Source organism: Lissotriton helveticus, chromosome 3_1 (assembly GCF_964261635.1).
Source record: "Lissotriton helveticus chromosome 3_1, aLisHel1.1, whole genome shotgun sequence".
Taxonomy (NCBI): Eukaryota; Metazoa; Chordata; class Amphibia; order Caudata; family Salamandridae; genus Lissotriton; species Lissotriton helveticus.
The window spans coordinates 1,168,604,890-1,168,629,556 of record NC_136061.1 but is presented as its reverse complement, the minus strand read 5'-3'; the positions used below and the strand labels follow the sequence as shown (position 1 = coordinate 1,168,629,556).

General features: G+C 41.5%; 1 protein-coding gene across 3 annotated transcripts in view; it reads right to left on the bottom strand.

The window, feature by feature from the left end:
* ZRANB3 (zinc finger RANBP2-type containing 3) overlaps nucleotides 1-24,667 on the bottom strand; it is a 929,924-nt gene that overhangs the window by 189,470 nt on the left and 715,787 nt on the right. For all 3 annotated transcript variants that reach the window (XM_078681806.1, XM_078681805.1, XM_078681807.1), the window contains one exon: nucleotides 9,171-9,374. In XM_078681806.1, coding sequence (XP_078537932.1) covers nucleotides 9,171-9,374 — 204 coding nt within the window. The remainder of the gene's footprint in view (nucleotides 1-9,170; nucleotides 9,375-24,667) is intronic.

Below are 24,667 nucleotides of genomic sequence, written 5' to 3'. Positions count from 1 at the left end.
GATACTCATCACTGCCAAGTCGGATGAGTGTTCCAAAATCGATAAAACAACAGAGAGAATAGAAGTGGCCCCGGACTTACCACCACCACCAAAGAGAAAACTAACTGTTTATTATAAGCCTATAAGGAAGTCCCCACGGCTACAGACACGGACTCAGTTATTTTCACAATCTGATCAGGTCCAAGGGCAGTTATCGGACTCCCTATTTACAAGGCTGGAAGAAATAATGAAGACACTCTTAGTACCCCTAAGACAAAAAATTGATAAAGTAGAGGAACTGGTGCATAATTTGATTACTAACTGTAATAAATGCTCTACGTCCTTTGTGACAAACCTATTAGGGGTAGGGGGTGGAACTGTATTGCAAAATAAGACACAAACACAAACGCAACTGGACCTATGCGGTCGAAGTACAGGTGGCCCTATTGCTTCAGGAAGCAGTGGTAGTGGTATATACAGTGGACCAAGTCAGTTACACATACCTGAAGCTATGGGACTCGTAGTTCAAAATGCAGAGTCAGCTCAGGATGGAGGACCCCGGGATTATCATAGGGTATCCTCATCTACATATAGTCCGCCCAATCATGGCGTACCTAAAGCCGTGAACCGAAGTATTCTTGACTTACCCCCTGCATCTGCACCGTTAGTAGCAGTCCTACTAGAGGTTCCCCCCTCTCCCATGAAACCAGGGAAACCACCCAGGACCTAATCCATAAAGTGACTCACTGGTGAACCAAAAATATAATACGTGGCCAGTATATATCATCTGATATTATAATGGCCAGAAGAGTGGGGTGGATAGGTCATCAAACTAAAAAGATCGATGTAGGAGACTGCATAGTTGTTAAATTTTAGGACCCAGTGAAAGCAAAGATTTTAATAGGCAGTGCGTACCGAAATAATTCAAATTCTCAAATAAGTCAAGTCAAGTCCACATTTGTAAAGCGCACAATCACCCGTAAGGGTCTCTAGGCGCTGGGGGGCCGTCGGGAAGATTAAGCGAGCTATTGCCCAGAGTCACATGGTGCTGAGCTGACCTGCCGCCGGAGCCGGGGATCGAACCGTGGTCCCCAGATTCCAGCGTCAGTCGCCCTGGCCGCGGCGCCACACCTCTTCCACATAAGTGTGGTTTCTTTGCAATACTTCTACCCTCAAAGACTGAGTGGAGGTTTTATCCAAGGGCAATGGCAAATCCCACGAAAGGCAGGGAGCTCGGCGGTTATAAGTAAGTCAGGAAATAATTTGCCAATGTATAACAGATTCCAGGCTTTGGCAGATTGCCAAAACTTGGATGAAAATGACTGACTAGAGCAAGGTAATAAATCCGAACAGGATTCCTCCCCACTTAGTAGGACCCCAAACGTACAAACAACAGCTCTCGAGGTTCATGTTGAAATAACTGCTGCAGTCTCAGAATTACCCCAGATCCAAAATACCACGGGGCAAAGTATGGAGAAGCTCTTTCATAGAATATAGCGGGTATAAGGGCTAAAAGAGGGAATTTATGTTGGGAACATTTTCTAGCATCACATCATATTATTGCCCTCCAGGAAACTTGGGACGCAAACAATTGTTTTTATTTGGAGGGTTTCATCTCTTTTAACAAATGTACTATTACATCAAATATGGGCAGAGCGAGAGGAGGTTTACTGTTAATGTTCTCTCTGAAACTGTCTTGTAAGACCTGTTTGGTTGACTGCAACTCCCAGAATGTTTTGGCAGTGGAACTGGCTTTTAAGGATCGGCATACTGTGTTAGTGATACATTTTTATAATTCTTTTACCAGAGGGCACGAGCTGGAACATTTGCAAGATTTAAAAAACTTCCTGGAACACTATGAGGAGGCTAAGCCAGCTTATTTTGAAATAATAATTTTTGGGGACTTTAATATTCACCGATGTCATTTAAGCTGTTTTTCAAACCAGGATCAGGGGAATTTTAATTATCCATTAGATCATTTTGAGCATACATCCTCAGGTAATCTCCTTGAGAGTATTTTAGCAAATAAAAATCTATATTGTCTTTCACAGTCGGTTCATATGGCCCCAGTACCCACTTATGTAGGAAATGGTAGAGCCAGCACCATTGATTATATTTTAATGTCTGATCCATTAGTCTCTTTTACTGAGGATCTATTGGTTACTTGGTGAAGTCTTAGTGATCATAACACTCTTACGGTTGATATATTACTCCCTAATATTAGAGTGGGAGAATCAGCCACCGTTTTGATAAATACGAACATCAGTACTAAAGATCAGGCTCGCAGACTAAAGTGGGCAAGGATAACTCCAGAATTGTTTTTAAGCCACTTATACACAGTTTTTGCTACTGAAATTGAGGTCTGTTTAGACCCCGATACTAAGGATAGTTCTACTTTAAAAGCCTTCGAGAAAATAATAAAACAGATTCAATCAGATCTTACAACTACAGGTGGGCCTAGACATCCGAAGTCCGTAAGATGGTTTAATGGAGCATGTTCAGCAAAACATAGGGAGCTTACATCAGCCCTAAAAAAGATCCCTAGAGATAAAATAGAAATTAGGGACAAAAGGAAAGCTTATCAAATAGCAGTTGTTAATAGGAAGAAGGAGCTAAAAGAAAAAGCCTGTGATGCTTTACAACAAGCTAGCATATTGAAAGATTGTGCGAACTTCTGGTTGGTAGTTAATAGCCCCGTTCTCTCTGATACTCCCAATTCTAATATCGACTGTTTAGTCTCAGCAGATAAATCGGTATCGCATTTTGGAAATATTTATAGCGATGCCAATTTGGTAGTTATAGAGGAGCGAAGGGAAAGGGGACAACCTAGTAAATTACTCCATGTCAGGGTGGAGGAGGTTTAGGAAGCCATTGTAACTACAGCCGGTGGAAAGGCCCCAGGCCCCGATGGGGTACCGGCCGATTTATACAAATCTGATCCAAATGTATGGGCAAGCATTTTAACTAATGCTTTTAATGCCGGGTGCTCACAGGGATATCCTATATCTTAGGGGAAAGCAGGCATTGTTCCTATATTTATAAAGGGCAATAGGGATAAGCCCATATGTTATAGGCCAATCTCTCTTTTACACTCTGCTGCCAAAATGATGGGGAAATTCATATTAAATAGTTTAATGACATGGCTGGATGACCGAAATGTCATTTCCGATTTGCAATATGGCTTTAGGCCTGGCAATTGGACCCTGGACCAATGTTTAAATTTACACTTAACGGTAGGAAAGTACACCATTGCCAAAAAAGGAACAATCCATTTGGCTTTCATGGATTTGACACAAGCATTTTACTGTGTTAACAGATCAAAGCTGTAATCTATCCTAGGTGACATGGGTCTCGAACCAGAGCTGGTGGATTTTTTATATGTCATCCACAAGAATAACAATGCGGCTGTTAGATATAACAACAATGGAGACCGGACATCGACCTGGGATGTGAAAAGAGGGGTACGCCAAGGTTGTATCCTGGCCCCCCTCTTATTCACATTATACATAAATAATCGGGGAGACTCCCTAATAGCCAGCTGTAAAGATATCCCTAGATTCGGTGATAAGATGATTCCCACATTATTATATGTGGATGATACTTATTTTGGCAAGAACGGCAATGGGTCTCCAACTAGTTTTAAATGATTTTACAGTTTTTATGGATTCTTTAGATTCATCAATAAATTTTAAAAAATCACATACTGTGTCCATCGGCCCCAAAAAGTCCAAAAAAAGGACAACATTTTTCTGCAAAGGAACATTGCTTACAAAGGTACCAACTTTCCCTTACCTCGGGGTACTTTTTGACGAAAATGCGTCATGGTGTCCACAAATTATACAAAAAAGGAATAGCCTTGCAAGGGCCACAGGGGCGCATTGAATTTTGCAACAAAATTGGGAACTAAACCCATTGCAGCCCAGTTGAAGATATACAAGGAAACATGTATCCCGATGGCAACCTATGGCAGCGATATCTGGGGATATGAAGAAGGGAAGGGTATCCAGCAGGAGGAAAATATATTTTTATGTAAGGTTTTGGCAGTCCCATACTCAACCGCCACATATACAATACATGAAGAATTGGGGATGGGATACATAGCAGATCAGATCACAGTGGCTCCTTTGATACGTTGGTTGAGAATTTGGGCAAGTTCCACTACAACTTTAAACCAAATATTAATTACTGATTGCCTAACATTAGATAGAGCCAAGTATATTACCTGGCTTAGGTATTTAAAGGAATTGACAGCTTGGTTAGGTTGTCCTAACTTATTTTTAAGTCCTAAACCCATGGACCAACCTACAAATAAAAACATTAGACTTCAGTTTCTGTCAAAGTGCCAGGGTTTAAAACTCTAAGGGAAGAAGAGGAGTTGCATAAACCATCTGTAAGACGTTACACATCACATTATCTTTGAATAACCAAGTCCAACCTTACTTATTAAGCGTTGGTAAACCTTTCCATCGTTTTCTTTTAACAAGATTGCATCTGCATATGGCCCATTGGTTTTTATCTGTACCCCAAGGTTTTTATAAATCTGGCACACTAAAACCGTGCCAGTGTGACAATTTTTCTGAACAGGAGATCCATCATTTTGTCTTTTTTTGTGATTATTATGCCCCCTTACGTAAGAAATGTATATTACCATTGCTCAGAGATCGTCACTTTGTACAAGTCAGGCCGGCCCTACGGTACCTTCAGATGCTAGCATCCCATATGGTCTGTTTTGGGGTGGCAAGCGTCTTAACTGGAGCCATTAGGCATAGGACAAAAATGGCCTTTTAATTGTTATTATGGTTCTTAACATATTTTTCAATTGGAGGTCCATTACGTGTTATAATTGGGGATCAACCTAACATGTGAGTTTGCCCTTTTGCACTTCGCACTTTATATAAAGTTTTTAGCAAGACCTGGTACTCTCTATGATCACCAGAAAAATATGACTGTGGTTTACCCTGTTTTGGAGCATATCCTTTTAGCACTTTGCACTTTATGAAAGTTTTGCACTTTATGATGAATCATAGGGAAAGTAATTGAAGTTTCGTATTTAAATATGTCTGCTAAATTGCACTTTGAAACCTATTCAAACGTTTTTATGTTATGTTATGTTATGTTAAAGTTTGTCTTAATATAGCGCTCGGCTACTCCAAAGGAGTGTCCCGGCGCTTCATCAGATTGAGAACAGGTGCTATGGGGCGGGCAGACCAGGCCGAGGACTATTGTACAAAGAGCCATGTCTTTGGCTCTTTCCTACATTTCAAAAGGCTGGTATTCTGTCTCAGGGGGACAGGCAGGGATTTCCACAATTTGGGAGCTAGATAGCGAAAGGAACGCCCGCCCAGTCGGGCCCTTCGGACAAGAGGAACAGTTGCCAAGGCCAGAGAAGCTGACCTCAAAGTGCGTGAAGGCATATAAAAAGCCAGCCTTTTTCTAATATATTTGGCTCCGATGCCGTGGAGCGCCTTAAAGGCTAGCGTGAGAGCCTTAAACGCTGCGCGCTTTCTGATGGGGAGCCAATGAAGTTTTTGAAACAGTGCCGTCGCGCTTGTTCTGCGATGGAAGCCAAAAATGGCTCTAGCAGCGGCATTCTGTACAACTTGCAGACGACAAATGAGAAAATTCGGCAGGCCCAGATAGAGCACATTAGAATAATCCAGGCAGGAGCCTATCAAAGCCTGGACCCTCACTTTCCGGTGACATAGAGACAACATCGGGAGGAATTTTCTGAGCATTTTGATGATGCCAAAACACTTGCCCACAAGGCCCATGACCTGGGATTTCAATGTCAATCCATCATCAATCTGTACACATCTGTACACTGTAATGTGCACCTTTCCAAAGGCCATTTATGAGCTAAAAATAGGGATTATCCTAATATATGATTATGCCCGATAGCACCCTGCACTTTGTAAAATTATTCTGTACTATATGTACAGCAAAGTTTAGCTTTACAAGATGGATTATAGGAAAAGAAACGGAAGTCTTGTATTTTAATATGCTTTTGTTCACTTACACTCTGAGTTGTGCTCAAAGTTTGTTGTATGGATTTTTATAAGTTAGCTACTTAGCTAATATCAGGAAGGCTTTTTCATTACTGTTGCTGTTGTAAAGCTTTATTTCGACACTTTTGTCTTGAAGCCATAAAAACATTTTAAAAATACATTCAATTACATTCAAAAAACATAGTCACAAAAATACAATAACTACGTCTGTAGTACATCAAGGGAAGTATCATCATGGAATATATACACTGGAAGTGGAAATACATTACTAATTCACTATGAATATTTAAAATGACAAGTACAATCAATAGTCAATTACAGAACCGGATTTAAAAACATATCTACATTATATAAATAATTAAAAAGCCAGTAAATTAAAAAACATATCTTTTTATAAAAACTTATAAGTTTGAAAGATTTCCTATAGAAACTGGATTGCGGGGTATCGGACCCTATGTTTTTAACCCACATTTTCATTAATGAAATTCAGTGTTGTATATTATGTTTACTTTTATGATATTAAGTTATCGAATAACGTTTTCCTGACTGACTGACTGAATCTGAAGATAGAAGTATGTATCAGAGGATGAGCTTTGTTGTACATGGAGGTTTCAGCTCTCATGACCAGGATGAGAGGCCTACTACATCTGTTACAACACTTATTATCCTGTTTGCTGATAGTTTGCTTATCCCATAGAGAACTATTATATCAGCTAAGTAGACCTGTACTGCTCACTTCTTTCAGACATGAGATGGAATTATCTCAAACATTATTTCCTACTGCATCTATGTGGCTGTATTCAACATTTGTAAGAATGGACAATAAGGAGACAGTAAACATTGTATGCATTGTCAAGACTAACACTAATTCTGGGGGTGGATTACAGCTCAAGAATAGAGTATTTTGGTCTGGCTTAAGTCAGGGTTTCAGTGCTGGGTACAACAAGAAGGCTTAAATGTTTGGAATTGCTTGTGTTTCTGTTCAGAGGGAACCTAACCAGGCAGTTTGGGCTAGACTCTACCTCCTGGAGGAGTACTAGTTCTGATATGCATATGGCTGTTTTTTGTCGGAGGTGGCATGATGTGAGGAAGAAAAAGAGTTACGCTGAAACGTGGCCCCACTAATTATTAGTGGCAGAGATTCATACAAGCACGCCACCCATCACTTTTTACTTTTCCTCAGTATGATGGGCATGGTCAGGTGTGGGTGCCACCCTCACCTTGCCAATACAACTAAGCTGCATCCTATTGACAAAGCAAAAATTGCTCTGGAGTTGCTTGCATTCTGGTTTAGAGCAGGACCTGGCCTGGCATTTTGGGATGGAGTGCTCGTATTGGAGCAGGACTAGGACTGATCTGCATAGGGCTGATGGTGGCATGTTTGGCAACAAATGGACTGGATTGTGGCCTGAGATATTACCAGTGGTCGAAATTAATTCAAGCATTCCAACCATCAGTTTTTTTCGTTTTCCTTGAGGTGTCTGAGGCTGCAGAGTTAAAAACAATCATGGATGTATGCACCTTGTTGAGGTCGTAGCAATATTAAGCACTAGAGGAGCTAATTTTATTATGTTATTAAAGACTTAGAGAGTGTCCATGGATTAACATCTGATCTTAATTAAGATCATAAACAGTGATTGATTCTTGATTTTGGGTTCTGCCCTCCCTCTTAAACTCCACCTTCCTCTGGGACTTGGTGTCAACTGATTTTTTCAAGTGATTGGTAACAGGCTTCAGAAACAGACCTGTAACTGCTGCCATTGTATTTGCATACTATGCAATTGCTAAGTTCTCAATAGTGAGGCCCTTGGAGACATGTGCCTGGACGATGAAGAAGACCTTGATGCTCAAACATTTTTTGGCAACAGTCACCCTCAATATGGAACAGGAACAGCCACAGACATCTCACTGCTTCTCTGCGTGACACTTGGAGGTAGGTTTTAAGAGTAGATTTAAATTAGATCTGAACTATTATTTAAAAACCTCCCTGGCTCTTCTTCTAGGCTAAGACTACAAACTATGACATAGGACACACCTCGCTGAAGGAGAGCTAGTGTTTTCTAAAGATTCCCAGGTTTCAGGGTGTGTACCATTGCTCCTTGTCCTTCAGTATCCTCAATAAGACTTCCTTTTGCAAAACTGGATATTCATTTGTGTGTGTGTGTGGCTATCAGAGGGCAAATAAGGAACCGAGCATGTTCATGTGTTTTCTCCACAGGATGATCATTTGTCTAAAGGTGCTGGCGGGAACACTACACTAGCAGATGAGTGAAAAGCTAGCGGAGAAACCGCAATAAAAAAACATCACATCTTAGCTCCACAAACAAAGGTGTAAAATACTCCAGTACAAACAAAACGGTATTGAATTTAGCAAAACGTTGTCTTCAAAAAGTTTACCGTTCCACCATCATTCTCTAACCTGTAAATGAAGAATATTCATGGACTTGGCAGGTAAGAGAAGGGATGCTTTATGCATCACTGGGGCACATTAATACTTGAGTGGGAGAAGCTGTGAACACCTTACAGTGGATAGAACAAAGACAAATCTCAGCTACTGTGGGGGCTTGGAGTACTGGAAGAAAGAGGGATCTTGCCAATAAGGAACTGGGAGGCCTGCAGTAAGAAAACAAGTTGCCACACAACAGGCCTTTGGGGAGGAAAGTATCAAGGGGAGTGCAGCCAAGCAACAGAGGTCACTTGGAACACACATTTGTATCTGTAACTTGGCTGCTCATTTGTACTTAGGATTTGCAAATTACTGGTATTGTGTACATAGCTACCCCTCGAACACAAATGTGATTCTGTGGAATACTGCAGGACCTAGGTAGCAGCATACAGCCATGTGAGCTCAGACCCGACCTTAGTCTTACAGTGCATTCACCTTCTGTAGGCCCTTGTAAATCTAAAATTGTAAGGTGCCAGCTGTGCTATCAACAGAAGCAATGCATGGTACACAGCCTAATAAAGGGAAGCCTGGGACTAGCAAACCAGTGCTACTTTGGAAGCCTGGCTAATGTACAGAAAGCCCATTGAAGATTGACAGGGGCGTAATCATTAAATACTTGAGTGTTTACTCAGGCACGAACAGCGGCAACATAGATGGCCCCGGTTGTCCTTATTTCTCAAATCTTTGCGTAGAAAAAAAGACTGCAGAGAGCACATGAGAATAAGTGTGTATATGCTTACCATCCTCTTTTTCTGTTTCTTTCTTCTTTTCTCCCGACTCATCGATCACATTCTCAGTTACTTCCCCATTTTCAGATGTTATTGCTGGCAGTGGTTGCTCAAATTGGTTCACACATTTGGATTTTGATAGGATCTGGCCCTCTTTCTCTGGGCTAGCCTGTGATTCGTTTTTCTTTTCATTTAGTGCACAGTCAGGACTGTTGCCTTTTTTTGTGTTTTAGAGACAGAATAAAAAACAAACCTCTGTTACATAAAGAAGAGCAAGACTTGAGACAGTAGAATAAAAAAAGAACACATGGGCAACACACCGAGGTAACATTTGTATAAAATAAATGATGCTATGCTGTCACGGACTAAATATGTTGGTCTGCAGGTAAGATATAGAGATGTCTGGAAACATTACTGCTAGTAAGCACAGCTATTAACCAAACAAGTCCATAAACCACTAGTGTACTTTGAGGCTCTTCCATTAAACAGAGACCTATATTGGGCAAGGTGCAAGAAGGCATCATTGAAATAAAAACGAGTCTATTAAAGAGAAGAAAATCCAAAAACACCAGTAGTTTAAGGTATTTCTTAAAATTCATAAGGACACTATGAATTCCCCCGTAAGGTTAATTGTAACAGGAAGAGATTAAAATGTGTACCACTAGCTAAATTTGTGGATATCTATTTAAAACAATTGCTAAAATAAATACCCACAGTTTGATAGGACAACATGGACCTTTTAGTAAGGTTATTACAGGAAATTCATCTCAATGTAAACAACATACTGTTAATCTAAATGGCAATATGATAGATATATCATTACTTCATGAAATTGAATTTCACCAGATGGATGATCATAATTATGTATTAAACGTGCTTAGGCTCGGTGTAATGCCATTGTCCAGTGTGCTATATTACTGTTATTTAAAAAACAGAGTCGGAACATGTGGTGGACAGTGGGCCATGCTCCAATAGAGATATATAGTAACGATCACGTTTGTATAGGAAAAGCATTTTGTTTTGCTTATCCCTTTGACGCAGTTTGCTGAATCTTCACAAAACTTTGTAAGGGAAAAAAGGTCCTCTGCTTCAGTATCTTCCTGGAATGTTTCGAGGTGCTCTGTCAAAAGGGGGAAAATGAGGGGGTGTGGGGTCCTCAAAAAGTGTTTTTTCCCAATAGGAGAACTGAACAGTGATATCGCAATATATTACCCAGTGGCAACTACTGGGTAGTTATAGTTAGGATTGTGTTTCCATAGGAAATACGTTTGTGTTGCTAATAACGTTGGTGCTATTTGACAAATCTCCATAAAACTTTCCAAAAAAGTGCTATTTGACTAGTTTGTGCACGGAAGGGATTGGGCTGATCTGTGCAGAGGGGGGCCAAGAAAAAGAGGGGTGTGGTCCCAAAACACATTTCCCCCCCTTCATTTTCCCATATGAACTTTGGAAACAGCTACAGCCCAAACCGCTGAATGGATTTACACCAAATTTGGCAGACAGTCCAGAAAGAATGCTTTTGTGATTTGGTGTAAATCCATTCAGTAGATTGTGAGCAATTGAGGCTAAAAAATGTTGTATATATAGTTCACGTCACAGAGGATCAGCTGACCCAACAGATCTCATGCTGAGATCTGATTGGCTACCACCACATCAACCAGGAAGTGGCAGCACTCATCTCAGGCCTTGGGACTCAGTCACGAGTCCTAAAAAAACCTTTAAAAAAGGATACCCAAGCACTCTAGGCCTGGTGGTGGGATTCCCAGAGGAATCCCACCTCGGGTCAAACATTTTTTTATTTTGTTTTCCTTTCCTGCTTTATTTCTCTGTCCCGGGAAGCCCACCCCTGGGACAGGGTAGTTTTCCTGCCCACATTAGCACAGATATGGAAACATTTGTTTGCTCCCACTTCGTACCCACCGGGTGGGAACAGACTTCTGTTTCCCTGCCCACACTCCTGCGGGAAGGGATGCAGAACAGATATTGTCCCGCCCGGAGGGAGCATGCAAAAAAGCAGCTGCATGAAGGTATCTGGCTGGGGCCCCAGGGGCACTGGTCTCCCCCGCATACCCCTTACAGCTGTGTGGGTGCACCTTATGGCACTAGGGCCCCCACCCATAATTAAGGCAGTCCCTGCGGGTTGAGGCCCTCTGGGACATAATAGGTCCAGAGAGTGGGGGCGCGTGGCCTCCCTCCCATTTTTATTGTCATGCATCTCCGGGGAATGGGGTCCACGGAGCCTAATAAGGCTCGTGGAGGGACCTGTGTGGTCCCCCTCCACTTTTATAACGGATTTTAGCCCCAGGGGATGAGGTCCCAGGGCTTCATATGGCTTAGGGATATGGGGTCATGCTGGCCCCTCACTCATCATGTGGCCCAGGGAGTTGGGTTCACTGAAGCCACTATTGGCTGCCTGCGCCCTGTGGTCAAACCCTTGCTTGAATTATATATACATTGGTAGTAGTGTTTCCCTAAAAGGGAAAAGAACTGCACAATCAATAGCTCAAAAATGTCAAAATAAACGGTAATATGGTGTGAGTCAATAATGATAATACATTCCAATTTGTTCAGGGATGCTAGCTTAGCTCCAATGCACCTACTACCACGAGATGCTATTCACACAGAAGTGACCTAATGTGTGTAAAGACTTATTGAAAAAAGAGCACTGATAAGCACACCCTACAGTAATAAAGTAACTCTAAGTATCGGATTGGTAAAATTGCTTCAGATCGCGAACATCAAAAATGTTTCCCTTAAACAGTGATACTAATCAACGAAGATCATTCCATGTTCCAAATCAAACATGAGATATACAGAGTCCACACTGTTCCGTTTCTTCAATTTGGTGTTTTTTTAATACTTCTTGTTGTTACATCCAGCACGAAAGACTGCCACTATACCAACACGTGTTTTGTCTCCCCTTAGACTTTATCAAGGCTATTGTCAAAAAACTTGCTGTCCAACGTGTTCATCCAAGGACCAAAACTGCATGTCACTCCTAGTTAAAGAAGCATTCAAAGCTTTGTAGTATGCTCGTTAGTCATCAAGGGATATCACCACCCTCTTCTGCAAATGATGGGGCACCCTACATAAAATACCACTCAGTGTCACCGTTATAGGAAGGAGACAATCCTAGTTCCCGTTCTTTTAGCTGTGAACACGCCACAGCTAAAAGAATGGGAACTAGGTGAAGGACGTACTTCGAGAGAATTGCGGAGTGGAACTTATCAGGGTTACATACCGGCTTTTTATTGGCCACCCTTACAGATTGGAGAAGGACTAGGATTGCCTCCTTCCTAGAACACTAACACTTAGTGTTATTTTATGTAGGGTGCAGCATGGAATGATCTTCATTGATTAGCATCACTGTTTAAGGGACACATTTTCGATATTCGCGATCTGAAGCAATTTTACCAATCCGATACTTGGAGTTACTTTATTACTGTAGGGTGTTGCTTATCAGTGCTCTTTTTTTTTAATAAGTCAAACCCTTGCTGCCTATGTCCGAGGCCGGCACACAGTGTAGCGTTGGCTGCCTGCAGAAGGGTTAGCCACAGGCCGCAAACCCTTGAAATTCACGGAAGAAAAACAAAGGCTAAAGTAACATTATAGTAAGGTGAGAATTTTAGTGACAACGTAATGTTTTAAACGTACAAAACAACTGAAATTCACCAGTTATAGCTCTGGTAACAATAACTCATGCCCTAAAGTAAATATACTTTACGCTTTTGTCCTGCACTGCTAATTATCCCACATATTACATCACTCATGACATCTTCCATGAAATCAGTGATAACATCACTGAAACATTTGCAATTAAATTATTGATTAGAAAACTTTGCATTGCAAGGGCTCGGGTTATAGTTACCATAGGGCACGGGTTATAGTTACCATAGGGCACGAGTTATAGTTACCAAAGCTAACTAGAAATATTGGATTTCAGTGGTTTTGTAAAATGCTACGTTGTCAGTGAAATTCTCACCTAACTATAATGTTACTTTAGCCATTTTTTTTAGATCAATACATCAATGAACAAATATAAAATTATTTAGTGGTTGTAGTATATATTACAATCTAATTATGCTGTGATTTTAGGTGCTGTTACCTATTGTTATAAATATTTTGAAGTCACAAGCACTGTTTGGTGTCAAATGTATGGTCTGTTTGGATGTCATGAGAGCTATGGATTGTGGAGCAAGCCATAGCGTGCATATTTCAGTGGTCTTAGCTTTTTAAATGTAACCATAACTATGCTTTAACTATGTTTTTTAAGTAAATATGTGAGGCTTTCATAAACCTACATTAAGGTGGTATAACCAAAGCTAATCATATTTTCACTTGAAACTTGTTTTTTTCCAGTGTTTTTTTTAACGATATATATTATATACAACTTCTATTAGAGAATACCGTACACCACTCGACATGGCCTTCTGCTGTATACAGTGCAAAATGGTTGCAAGGCCTTCAGCCAGTACCACCAACCAACACAGCACAAGCACAAAACCATGCTGTGTTAGACTAGGGGTTCCTGTATGAGTTTTCTTCAAATTGCAGCAACCCAATCACAGAGTCAAACAGAGAATGGCCGCTCACCCTCCGTTCTCTATCATTCGTTTTGGGTGTGCATATCTGGCTGAGTCTATGGTCCCAAAATGTAAAATGGGAGAAAATGCTGAATAAGTATACAACAAATCGAGCAACGGTACTTCGCTGAGTAAAATTCTACTTTCATGTAAAGATTGTCAAACATCGCCAGAGTTCAGAAGAAATCTAAAATGAAATGGCTGTTGGATGGAAACTCTGACCTAACCGTAACATAGGCACTTTCTCCACCTGTGTAATATAAAGGTATCTATCTATATCTTTAGATCTATATATTTCTGATGGATACTTCTACCTGCAGGTTCATCTTCTGTAAAACATCAGACTGAATACGGAAAACTTCAAACCCTCGATGCTGCCAGCAGAGGGAACTAGACTCGGTTGGCGCCGGAAGTGAAGAGACCATAAAGCGCCTGCTCCAGCACATCAACATCAGTTCCCTTTTTTCCGCTTCTTCGACGCAGATGCGGAGCTTTGAATAATGAAAAGTTTTTTTCTCACACAAAAAATGTCTGAGCAGTACCAATGTCTCCACCTAAGAAATCGGGGTTTAAACCCTGTGGGGACTGTGAGGGACAGATGTCCATCACTGACCCCCATTCTTATCTGTTTGTAGTGCTATGACTCAGATCATGACACCAAATCTTGCTCTTCCAGTCTCTCTTCCTGTCTTATAATGATTCCCAAGGACACCAGGAACTGGGAGGCCAAGCTTTTTATGGCTCGGGTCAGGGACGACCATCAGAAAACCTTCTTGACGCCTTTCCCATTCTCTATCTTCCACGTTCACCAAACAGAGGATACAAGAAATCCAAAAAGTCTAATGGTATGTCTCCCTGATGTTCTCCAACTGCAAAAGGACATTCGTCCTCAGAACCAGAGGTGTTCAAATGCCAGTTAAGGTTCCTCTGTGTAACCCTGCTCCTCCACTAGGACCAGCTGCAGACAGACCTCCATTGTGCTGGGAGCCTTCGGCGCCGGCTCCAGTGCCTGAACCTTCGGCGCACCAGTTTCCTGCCTTTCCGTCATCATGCTCACATCTAGCAGCATTCCTAAATGCCAACCACAACATCTTAACAAAGGCACTGACGCCACACGGAGACCCCTCAGGCTCGATGGCTCCAGCACGGCTTCCACTGTTCATGTTGTTTCAGCTGACACTGTTCGGTGCCACACCTTCAAATCCAGCACCTCTGCCCTGCTTTGATACAGCACCTGCCACCTCACCACCCTTAAGGCCAACACCGCCACCTCCGACGCCAAAACCACTGACATTGCCTTCATCAGCGCCAGATGTGAAGTCAGATGAGGAGGCTTACAGAGAACTCCTGCATTAACTTTTTGGAATAAACTTGGACCCTGTGCAAGGTCTCCTTTATGTAGGCCAGGGCAGGATTCCCTGCAGGATTGTGAGGGCTCATCAATGGCTAATGGCCTGGATACTTTCCCTGCATTGGCAATGGAATTCCGGATTGGTCCATCCTCACCTAAAGTGATGTCTCTCCATAAGATTAAGTTGAAGGATACAGAGGTCTTGGATTTACAGCTCCCATCGACTGAAACAAAAACCAATATCCTCACAGAGATTTTACTGGCATACTCCATCATATCAGAACCTTTGTTGCCTTTTTATGAGGCATTACTGGCTCCTGTCCTGGTAGCTTGGGAGAACCCAAGATATACACTGGCAGTGGACAGGCTTGTTGCTCAAAGCTACTGCTCAGCAAGGTCGACCTGCCATTTTTTACCACACATCCTTCACAAGACAGTCTAGTGACAGAGGCGTCCTCCTGCAGTATACAGTTGGGCAGAGCATTTCCCGCAGAACAATCGGACAGGGAGTCCAAAAGACTACAGGTCTGGGGTAAGAAATCCTTTCCAGCCTGAAGTGTTGCCTTGAAATCATTAAATCCCGATTTTCTTCTGGCTAGATACATCCATGCATTATGAGAGATAGCCCAGATGATGCTACCTCCTATCCTACCAGACATGAAAGACCATTTTCAGGAGGTTATCGCCAATGTTCAAAATGCTTCCTGCAACATTATTAAATATGGTCTTGACATGTCTAATTCCGTCGCCTGGGCTATGAGCACCTCTATCTGTCACCATCGTTATGCTTGGCTCTAGAAATATGATTTCTATTCCAATGTTTAGTCCAGTCTAATGAATTTTACATTCGATGGAGTGCTCCGCTTCGGTGACCAGGTGGATTTGGCGTTGGAAAGGTTTAATGCGTCAAAGGCCATGGAACATTCACTGGGTCTGTAGTGTAGCTCCTATTTTCCCAATAGGCTCTGCGCATTGGAATAGTACCTACAGCAGTAAAGGCCTAGGCCAGACGTTAACTAGGTCTACTACTGTCGATACTAGACTTAATTTTTGGGTTTGCCAGCTAAGCTCAGAGTTCGCTAGAAACTTTCTCGAATGTTCAAGGAAGGATTAACTTCCCTGATTAGACAAGAAGGGATTTAGTTTCTGACAACCATAGAACATGACAACTTTGCTCTCCCCTAATCAAGAGTCAATCTCGAGAGTCGTGTGAGCACAAGGCAATTATTTTACTCAGTCAGTACGTGCATTCTTAGTCTCATCAGAATGTAGAGAAAAGGAAGAGACGGGCGTGTTCAATAAAAGATGTTATTTATTGATCAGTCTCTTTTCTCGTACAAGAGAAATGGATCGATATTATTGCAATACTTATAGTTAAGTAAAGTGCATACATTAGAAGCAATAGTATAAAATAATACTGTAAAAACATTGATATGGTTTCTGAGCCATATGATGTTAAAATGATTAAAATATATTTACATACACATATACATTTGACTAAACGTACTCAACTGGTGTTTCTAAATACGCCTACCCCGTGTACCTGACCTAAGTCTAATGCGTGGGCGGGAATAGAAAGTTACAGTTTAAGTTAAGTTTGTTTTTGCCAAGTGAATAACTAAAGAATTCTCTGTGAGGGGTTATTCAGTTCTGTACCTGGAAGTTAGGATGAATGAGGAATGGTATCTCTTTCTCTGCTCTCGATATTCCAGGCTGCCTGCGAGGGCTGCCCAGAAGCGCCGGTGCTGGGTCTCTCGGCTTGAGATAGCAGTGCGTCTCTCAGCGCGTCAGGAAGGCGGGGCTGCTGCCAGCGGGGTCTGCTTCTGCTCTCGGCTTCGGCAAGTATGGCTGCTCCGTCTTGTCACCACGCGTGTGTTTGCATAGGGCAAGGTCGGCAATATTTATACCTTAAAGGTGCCGAGATTGACGTAAGGATGGACATAGATACGTCAATAAAGATGTCATACGACTTGCTCGTTAGCACATTCTTTACTAAAGTTCTCTGTGAAATCAAAACAATGGCCGCACGGATTTTCCAGGTTGTCATAGGTTTGATTTGTTATGAGAACGTCGTATGCCTTATCAGGGGCTGGAGGAATGTCGCTTGTCTAATTAGATCTCAAGCGTTATGACCTAATCAGATAACACGTTCCTGTGCCGGAGTGTGACTGCGTCAGATAACGGTATCTGCATCATGGGGGTTTTCTTGCCTCATGGGCTGACTGTTAGTTAACTTGATAGTTAGTTTAACCAGAATAGGGTCAGGAATAGGGGGACTGATTCAGAACCTATAGAAATACACGACACCCACTCCACGCTAACTATGGTCATATCTACTAATCTATGCATAGTATAACATAGTACAACATACTATAGAGTATAGTGTATACCTTACCACCCCAAAATACATAAATGCATTTCGAAATTTTCAAATATACTGAAAAATTGCAGTCATATATATTGTATGCACTTAAGCTATGAATTAAATGCAAAAGTAAACACGCATTTTTATGCATTATTGCTTATCGGTATATGAGAAATACACATGAAATGGCTCTTAATATGGCTATACAGAAAGGAAGTCCGAGACCATTTCATCACATAATAAAATATTTGTGAACCTACCAGCGGGCAGCTAAAGTCTATACAGTATCTAAAAATAGAAATTTTAGTTCTCTAGGAATAGTTTCTTACTTTAAGCAGAAGATCAGTGTCCCGGGAAAAAATATGTAGAAAAATATTTTAAGGGGCATGCTGAAAAAATTGCTGTCCGTGAACTGGAGTGAAATTGTTCATGTGACTTTATTTTTAAAGTTGAAGGCCGAATTCAGGGAACGCCGTGTGCGAGTTTACTCAAAAGTCTCTATTTCTGTTCTGGAGAGAACATCATATCATTCAGGCTTTCGAAAAAACTGTCAACAGCTTCATGGGAAAGTTCCACTAAGTCGGAAATAGGTGTATCCATGCATTCATGCGCATGATTGTCTCCATTGACATTCTGATTCGCATTGCTGACAGAAGGTCGTACCGGTTCGATGCTGCTTTCATCTTGAACTTCACTACTCTTCAATCGCAGTGGTGAAGATTCCAGGAATGCCGTCATCAGGATTGGCAGCCTTTGAGGGCAGCACAAAGCGTGAACCTTGGTAGGAACCAACAGTGTATCTGCATCCACCGGCGCATCCGATTGTAGCGTCAGACAGGTGTCTAACACGCATTCTTCTCCGCATAGCAGACACCTTAGTACAGGTAAAACACACCTTTGCCACATTGGTCGAAATGATAGAAACCAAGTCATGTTCAGGTCTCTAAGCCGGGAGAGTCCCAGGATTTTTGATATCCGGTCCTGGTATCCAATGGCTAGGATCGTATCTTCCATTGTCGCGAGAGTTTGATCTGTGACATGGGTTGCCATAACGAAAAATAAGGACTAAGAATAGGATTCCTGCAATTAGTCCCAGGATCAGGGGAAGTCCGCCAAAAATCGAATGGACGAAATCTGGAAAAATACCCAGTATGGCTTTGAATGGTGTTAATGCCATCGAAAATACTGTCTTAAATACCTTTGAGACCCCAGTGGTATCAGAAATATTTAAGATTTCGCTTAGGATTTCCGCGAAATGTACGGGGGAATTAGTTGATAATAATGTATGTATCTCTGCAGTCGTCCTTGCGACTTGTAGATCATACGTTTCTTTTGATGACGTGAGCCTTGTAGGCGTCTGAAGAAGCACTGTTTTCATTCTGCTTAAAGTGTCTATTCGAATAGAAGTAATTTTCAAACTGGGCCATGCCCTTGCCTCCCTGTCTGGAAAGGAGCTGGGGAATAAAGAGCGTCCACAGCACTTGACCTTCGCCGTTGTAGTTACTAGATAAGGAGTCCCGGGCATAAGACTGCAACATCTGCGGTCTACAATAAGAATGTAACTCCCATTATAGAGTCTTTGAAAGAATGGTTCTATTTCAGTTGCAGGTGCGCCTTGCTGGTGACATGAAAGGTTGTATGAATTCCCTTCACAGGCTCCATGCAAACTAATTCCGTTACACAGAAGCGTGCCGCTTAGTGACATAGCACAATTGTTGCCACTAAGAAACACTTTCTGTCCTTTATTACTGACACATGCATGTGAATAGGGCAGGTTCCAAGTTGTTTTAAGGTACCCCTTTCCCAATTTCTCGTACATGCCAGCCTGTATATATTTTTGGCAGTATTGAAACCTGAAGGTTGTGATTGGAATATTTATGATTCCGTGTATTATCCATTCACTGACAGGTCGTTCTGACATTGTCATTGGTAATCTTTCTAGTTTTTCAATGCTCAAGATTGTATAATCAGCACCCTTTTGCGCCATACCGATTTGTCTATCAGTAAGGTTAAAGATTTGGAATAGTGACGTTGTGTTGATTAAACGCCAAGGCACATAGCCTGAACGCAGATTTTGTAACGTCCAGCCAAGCTGTACAATGGAACGCAATTGTGACTGACCATGTTGTAATAACAGTAAGTCTTGCGATAATATATCGATTGCTGAAGACACAATGCTGTCCAATGAAAAAATTCTGGAGGACAGAGTCATTAACCCATTGTCCACTACAGAAAGTGATTTTTCCAAATTAATACGGTCAATTTCCCGTATTCTTTCTGCTGTCTCAATTTGAGTAACCTTCCAGGCCTCATTGTATGCTGCATATACAGAGGCTGCTATGAAACGCTTTTGACGCTGTTTGCGTGGTCCCATTATGAAATCACGCAAGTCAGCACCATCAGTAAGTAAAGTTAGGTGTTGCTTAATTTCAGGCAGTGTGGAAGTCTGTAGCCATTGAAGGCATAATTTGCCCACACTGTAGGTTGTTATTATCCCTGGGTGATGTCTTTGGGGATATCTAGGGTCTGGCCTGGTCATTTTAAAACCCTGTGTTTTATTCAGGAATCTATCTTGACAGTTATTTGTATCTGTGGGCCAGATCAACCATTGTTTCCAATCAGGATGTGTTCTGTTTTTGTTTAATATATGGTTTACGTCTATCTCTTCATCTGTATCAGAGTTATTGCTAAACATTGTTGGCTTTGGAATAGACGGATTATTTAAATCTTTGATTTTGGCTAAGCCAAGACAGGTGGTTTGTTGAACAGTGTCATTTAAAAATATCATTTGTTCTGGGATCATGCAGGCTCTAAACAAAGCTTCTAAACCCTGTACTTGCCATTCTTTTGTACCCCAAACACTTTTCAAATCAACATTTTTGTCCCAATAATCAAATCCAAATGTATTCATTTTTTCAAAGAATGAATCTGAATATATCAATTTTGTGTTGGTTATCATGGTTTTCATCCCTGTCTTGTTTGACAATTTAAAATAAAATGTTTCAGCATTACTTATGTTAAAACCTGAAAAATATGAATATTTGTCATATACGGTTCTAGAGCTTCCTTTTGGAGGTGTAGCACAATGTTCCCATTGATTATAATTTAAAACATTTCTAGGTTGTGCAGATTTATGTAAAAAATGGTTACCATAGTGGTTATAGCAATACATACTGTCATAATTTGTAGAACCTTGCAAATAATCATGTTTTGTAAATTTAGCAGACATTACTAAGTCAGACATCATGTTGTTAATACTCTCGAAGTCCCAATCATCAGCAAATGAGTTTGGTTTTGCAAAGTCACTCAAAGAGATCTTGATTTGGTGTGGATATTTCAGGATCTCGACCGGACCATAAATTTCATAGTCAGTGTTGTCCCAGGCTACCCCACCAGGTATAGGATTGGCTGTGAAGTTGGCTGAAGAAAGTTCTGAAGAAAGTTCTCTTTTCTCGACGTGTGAAGATGTGTGTGGTTTGAGGACCAAGTTGATGTTCTGACTTGCTGTGTCCATTTTAGCATATTTTCCCTCAATGAAGCGTCCCAAAGTAAATACCATGATGAGCCAAAGTATGAGGATAAATGCACCAAAACCCACCCAAAATTCAATCCATGGAGAAACCAGATATGTTTCTTTCAGATGTTTCAAAAGTTCCTTAGCTTTGTCTTTAAAGGATTTTGATGATGGCTGTGTCTTTGATTCACTGAAGCCGTCAGAGGAATCATCGAAGTTGATGAAGTACCCGGATGCAGTTCTGTCAATTGTTCCAATTGCTTCAGGATTTTTGTTCCTTGCATTTTCACTTGGTACTTCAGTATAGATTGGTGTGTCTCTGCTAAATGTCTTTATTTGGGTTTTCAGAGGTCTTAGTTCTATTGCATTGTTGCATAGTCCTTCTTGTTCTTCTGCAGGCGTTTCGAATGTGATGAGCCTTTTTGATAGGACCTCTGTGCTGGTAGCAAACCTTGGTGTTCTGCTACTTATTGGGAGTCCACTTGGCCTACTGTTTGTTATCGGCCACATGTTGTGGTTTTACCAGGTCGATGGATACAACTCGGTTCTCCTTTTTTCCAGCAAGTGGCGGTAGTACAACTGATCTTGTCCCGTTGACAGACAAGACAGGAACTGTTTTTCTGTAAGAAGGCCCAAATTCCTTCTTTACCGCGATCTTCTCCCTGACTAGATCCCCGACTTTTGGAATCCAGACAGGTCTTGCTGGGACAGGTGGTGATTCTTCAGTGGTTGTTGGCTGTTGTTTCAACTGTATGTTGCTCAGGTCTTTTCTTGTTTTGTTTAAGTCCTGCAAAATAGCCAAACGGTCTTTGACATCAAAGCTTTTTTCTATTACCACTGAAGTCTGACTATCAAGGTCAGAGATCAACATCCTAGTTCCGAATAATAATTTGTACGGACTGAATCCCTTCAGAGAATTTCTTGGCAAGTTATTTAGACTACGTTGGACACTTATTAGATGTTTGACCCACCCAGCTCCCGAACCTAATACCTTTGCCGTTATAGATTGCTTTATGTCACGGTTTTTTCTTTCAACAATTCCGTTCCCCTCAGGGTGAAATGGACAAGAGTACCGCAATTGCACGCCCATGCTGACCATGGCCTCCTTATAAGCCCGAGAGCTAAAAGCAGGACCATTGTCCGAATGCAGAATGCCAATTGCGTATGTGCCGATGAAGACCCGCAAATCTTTTATAACAGTTCTGGCGTCAGCCGTTCGCTGGGGCTACATCCATATGAATCTCGTGCATGAGTCCACTGCGACCAAGATATATTTATAGTTACCATCCCTTTGTAAGGGACCACAGTGGTCTAGATAAACACAGGCTAATGGTTTATCCGAGATTAGAAGGGGCGTCTGTGCTGGACGTCTCACAGTTGATACTTTCATTTTTTGACATATTTCACATGCTAGAACATAGTTCCTTGTTTGTCTTCTCATTTGTGGCCACCAGTATCTCTGTTTTAATAATGATACAGTGGCTGAGACGCCAGCATGGGTAGAAGCAAGCCCTTCGTGTGCCGCTATTATTAGTCTTAATCTATGTTCCATGTTTGGAATTGCCCTATCCCCCACTCCAGGGATTTGAGCAAAAGGAACATTGTTTTCATCAGTTATGTATGAGTATTTTACTGGAAAGCCTTTAGGGAGTGGTTCTATCGAATCCTTTTCTGAAGCGCTGACAGCTTGTAATATTTCGCTGTCTATTTTTGTTTTTGACCGGGTGACGGCAGCTACGGAAGCCGTTTGCACAGCTGCCTTCGCGGCCTCATCAGCCAATGAATTCCCTGCAACGTGAACGCCATCACGTTGATGACTCAGTGTATGTATCACGTGAGTCTTTGGTAGTTCTTTTTGTAAAAGAGCTACTTGTTCCCATAGCATTTTATGCTTGATTGTGCCACCTTTCGCATCCTTGAAACCGTTTTGAAGCCAGATCTGCAAGTATTCATTATAAGATTGAACGCAATAATACGAATCGCACACTATGAGTGTGGGGAATTCTCGATCGGTATTTTCAAGCGCCATCTTGAATGCTAGTAGTTCAGCTCGCTGAGCTGTGCAATCTCCTAGAGATTGGGTTTTAGTGAGGGTTGGTTTAAATTTCCCTTCGTGCCAACGACCTTTAACAATCGCGCACGCAGCACTGTAAGCTTGTTTACCCCCTACTGCGGGTTGTGCTGATCCGTCTGTATATATTATACAGCCGTATTGGTCTAGAGGCAGAATTTCGGTCGGCGGAGGACATTCAAATTCATATTGGAGAAATTCTTGTGTTTTTAAGTAAGGATCAAATTCGTACACCACGTCTGTTGCAGCAAGAGAGTTAGCCCATTGTATCCATCTCGGATGGAGTGCTTTAGCATTTGTAATGCTTGCCTTTGTTACCGCCTCTAGGGCTGGTATCGGTGTCACGATTATTATTCGTTTACCTTGTGCCAGGGCTCGTTCTTTTGCTATAGCTGTCTGTGTCGCTGTAAGAATTTTTTCCGTTGGGCTAAATTTCATTTCAGCCTTAGTGTACAAGTGTGATTTGAATGCAATTGGTACCTTTTCTCCTTCATTAGAAGTCAGGTATGTGAATCCGCATCTCCCTGGGATGACTCGGATCACAAGGTTGCGTGTGTTATCACGTGTTTCTAATTTTGTTTTAATTAGCATGTCTGTTTGTAAGGATCTCAAAATTTCTGTGTGTGTTTGAGTCCAACTGGATCTTTTAAAGTCTGGTTTAATTAGATCATAAAGGGGTTTGACCCTTTCTGCGTAATTTGCAATGTATGTTCTTCCGAAATTTAGGAAGCCTAGAATTGACTGTAGGTTTTTTAGTGTTTTAGGAGCTTGGATTACGGCACATTTCTCTAGGAAATTGTCTGCCAGGCTTTTACCTTCACTTGATAACTCATATCCTAAGAATAGGACCGTCAGATGGGCAATTCTGGACTTTTTGAAGTTGAATTTGTAACCCTCTGCAGCGAACCCAAGTATTATGGTGTTCACTCTTTTCAAGTGAGTCTCCAAGTCATCATCTGTTAGGTAAATGTCATCAACATAAGATAATGCTTCATCATCATATAGTTGTAGTAATTCTGTTACTCTCGCTGAGAATACCCCCGGGCTGTTCTTGTACCCCTGGGCTAACCGACAGAATTGTTTTTGAGTGCCATTTACTGAGAATGCAGTTAAATATCTGCTCTCCGGTGCTATGTTTTGACAAAAGAATCCATTGGAGATGTCCAAGGTTGTTTTGTATTTTTTGCGCACTATGTTATTCATTAGTGCAGCACTGTGTGAGTTTTGCACTGCAAAGGTTTTGCAACATGTGTTAAGGTGTCGGTAATCCAAAACTAGACGATATGAATTGTCTGGTTTGGAGACCGGAAACAAAGGATTGTTCATTTGTGAGGTGCAAGTTTCAATCACCCCCTGGTATTCTAGCTGATCTAGTATTTCATTTACTTGTTTTTTAGCTTCTTGCTTAATTGGGTACTGCCTTTGTGCAGTTGGTTGTGATTTTAACTGAATTTTGTGAGGAGGAGAATCCTCATCCCATCCTACATGATTTTTAACTCTGGTGTCTGCAGTTTCCACTTGAAGGTATTCATTCGTGTCCACTGTCTCCAGATGATTCATAAGGACTTTGCGAGCTATGCTCACCTCTGCTGCGCTGTCTAGCATTGTCTGAGCCCACTCTCCGG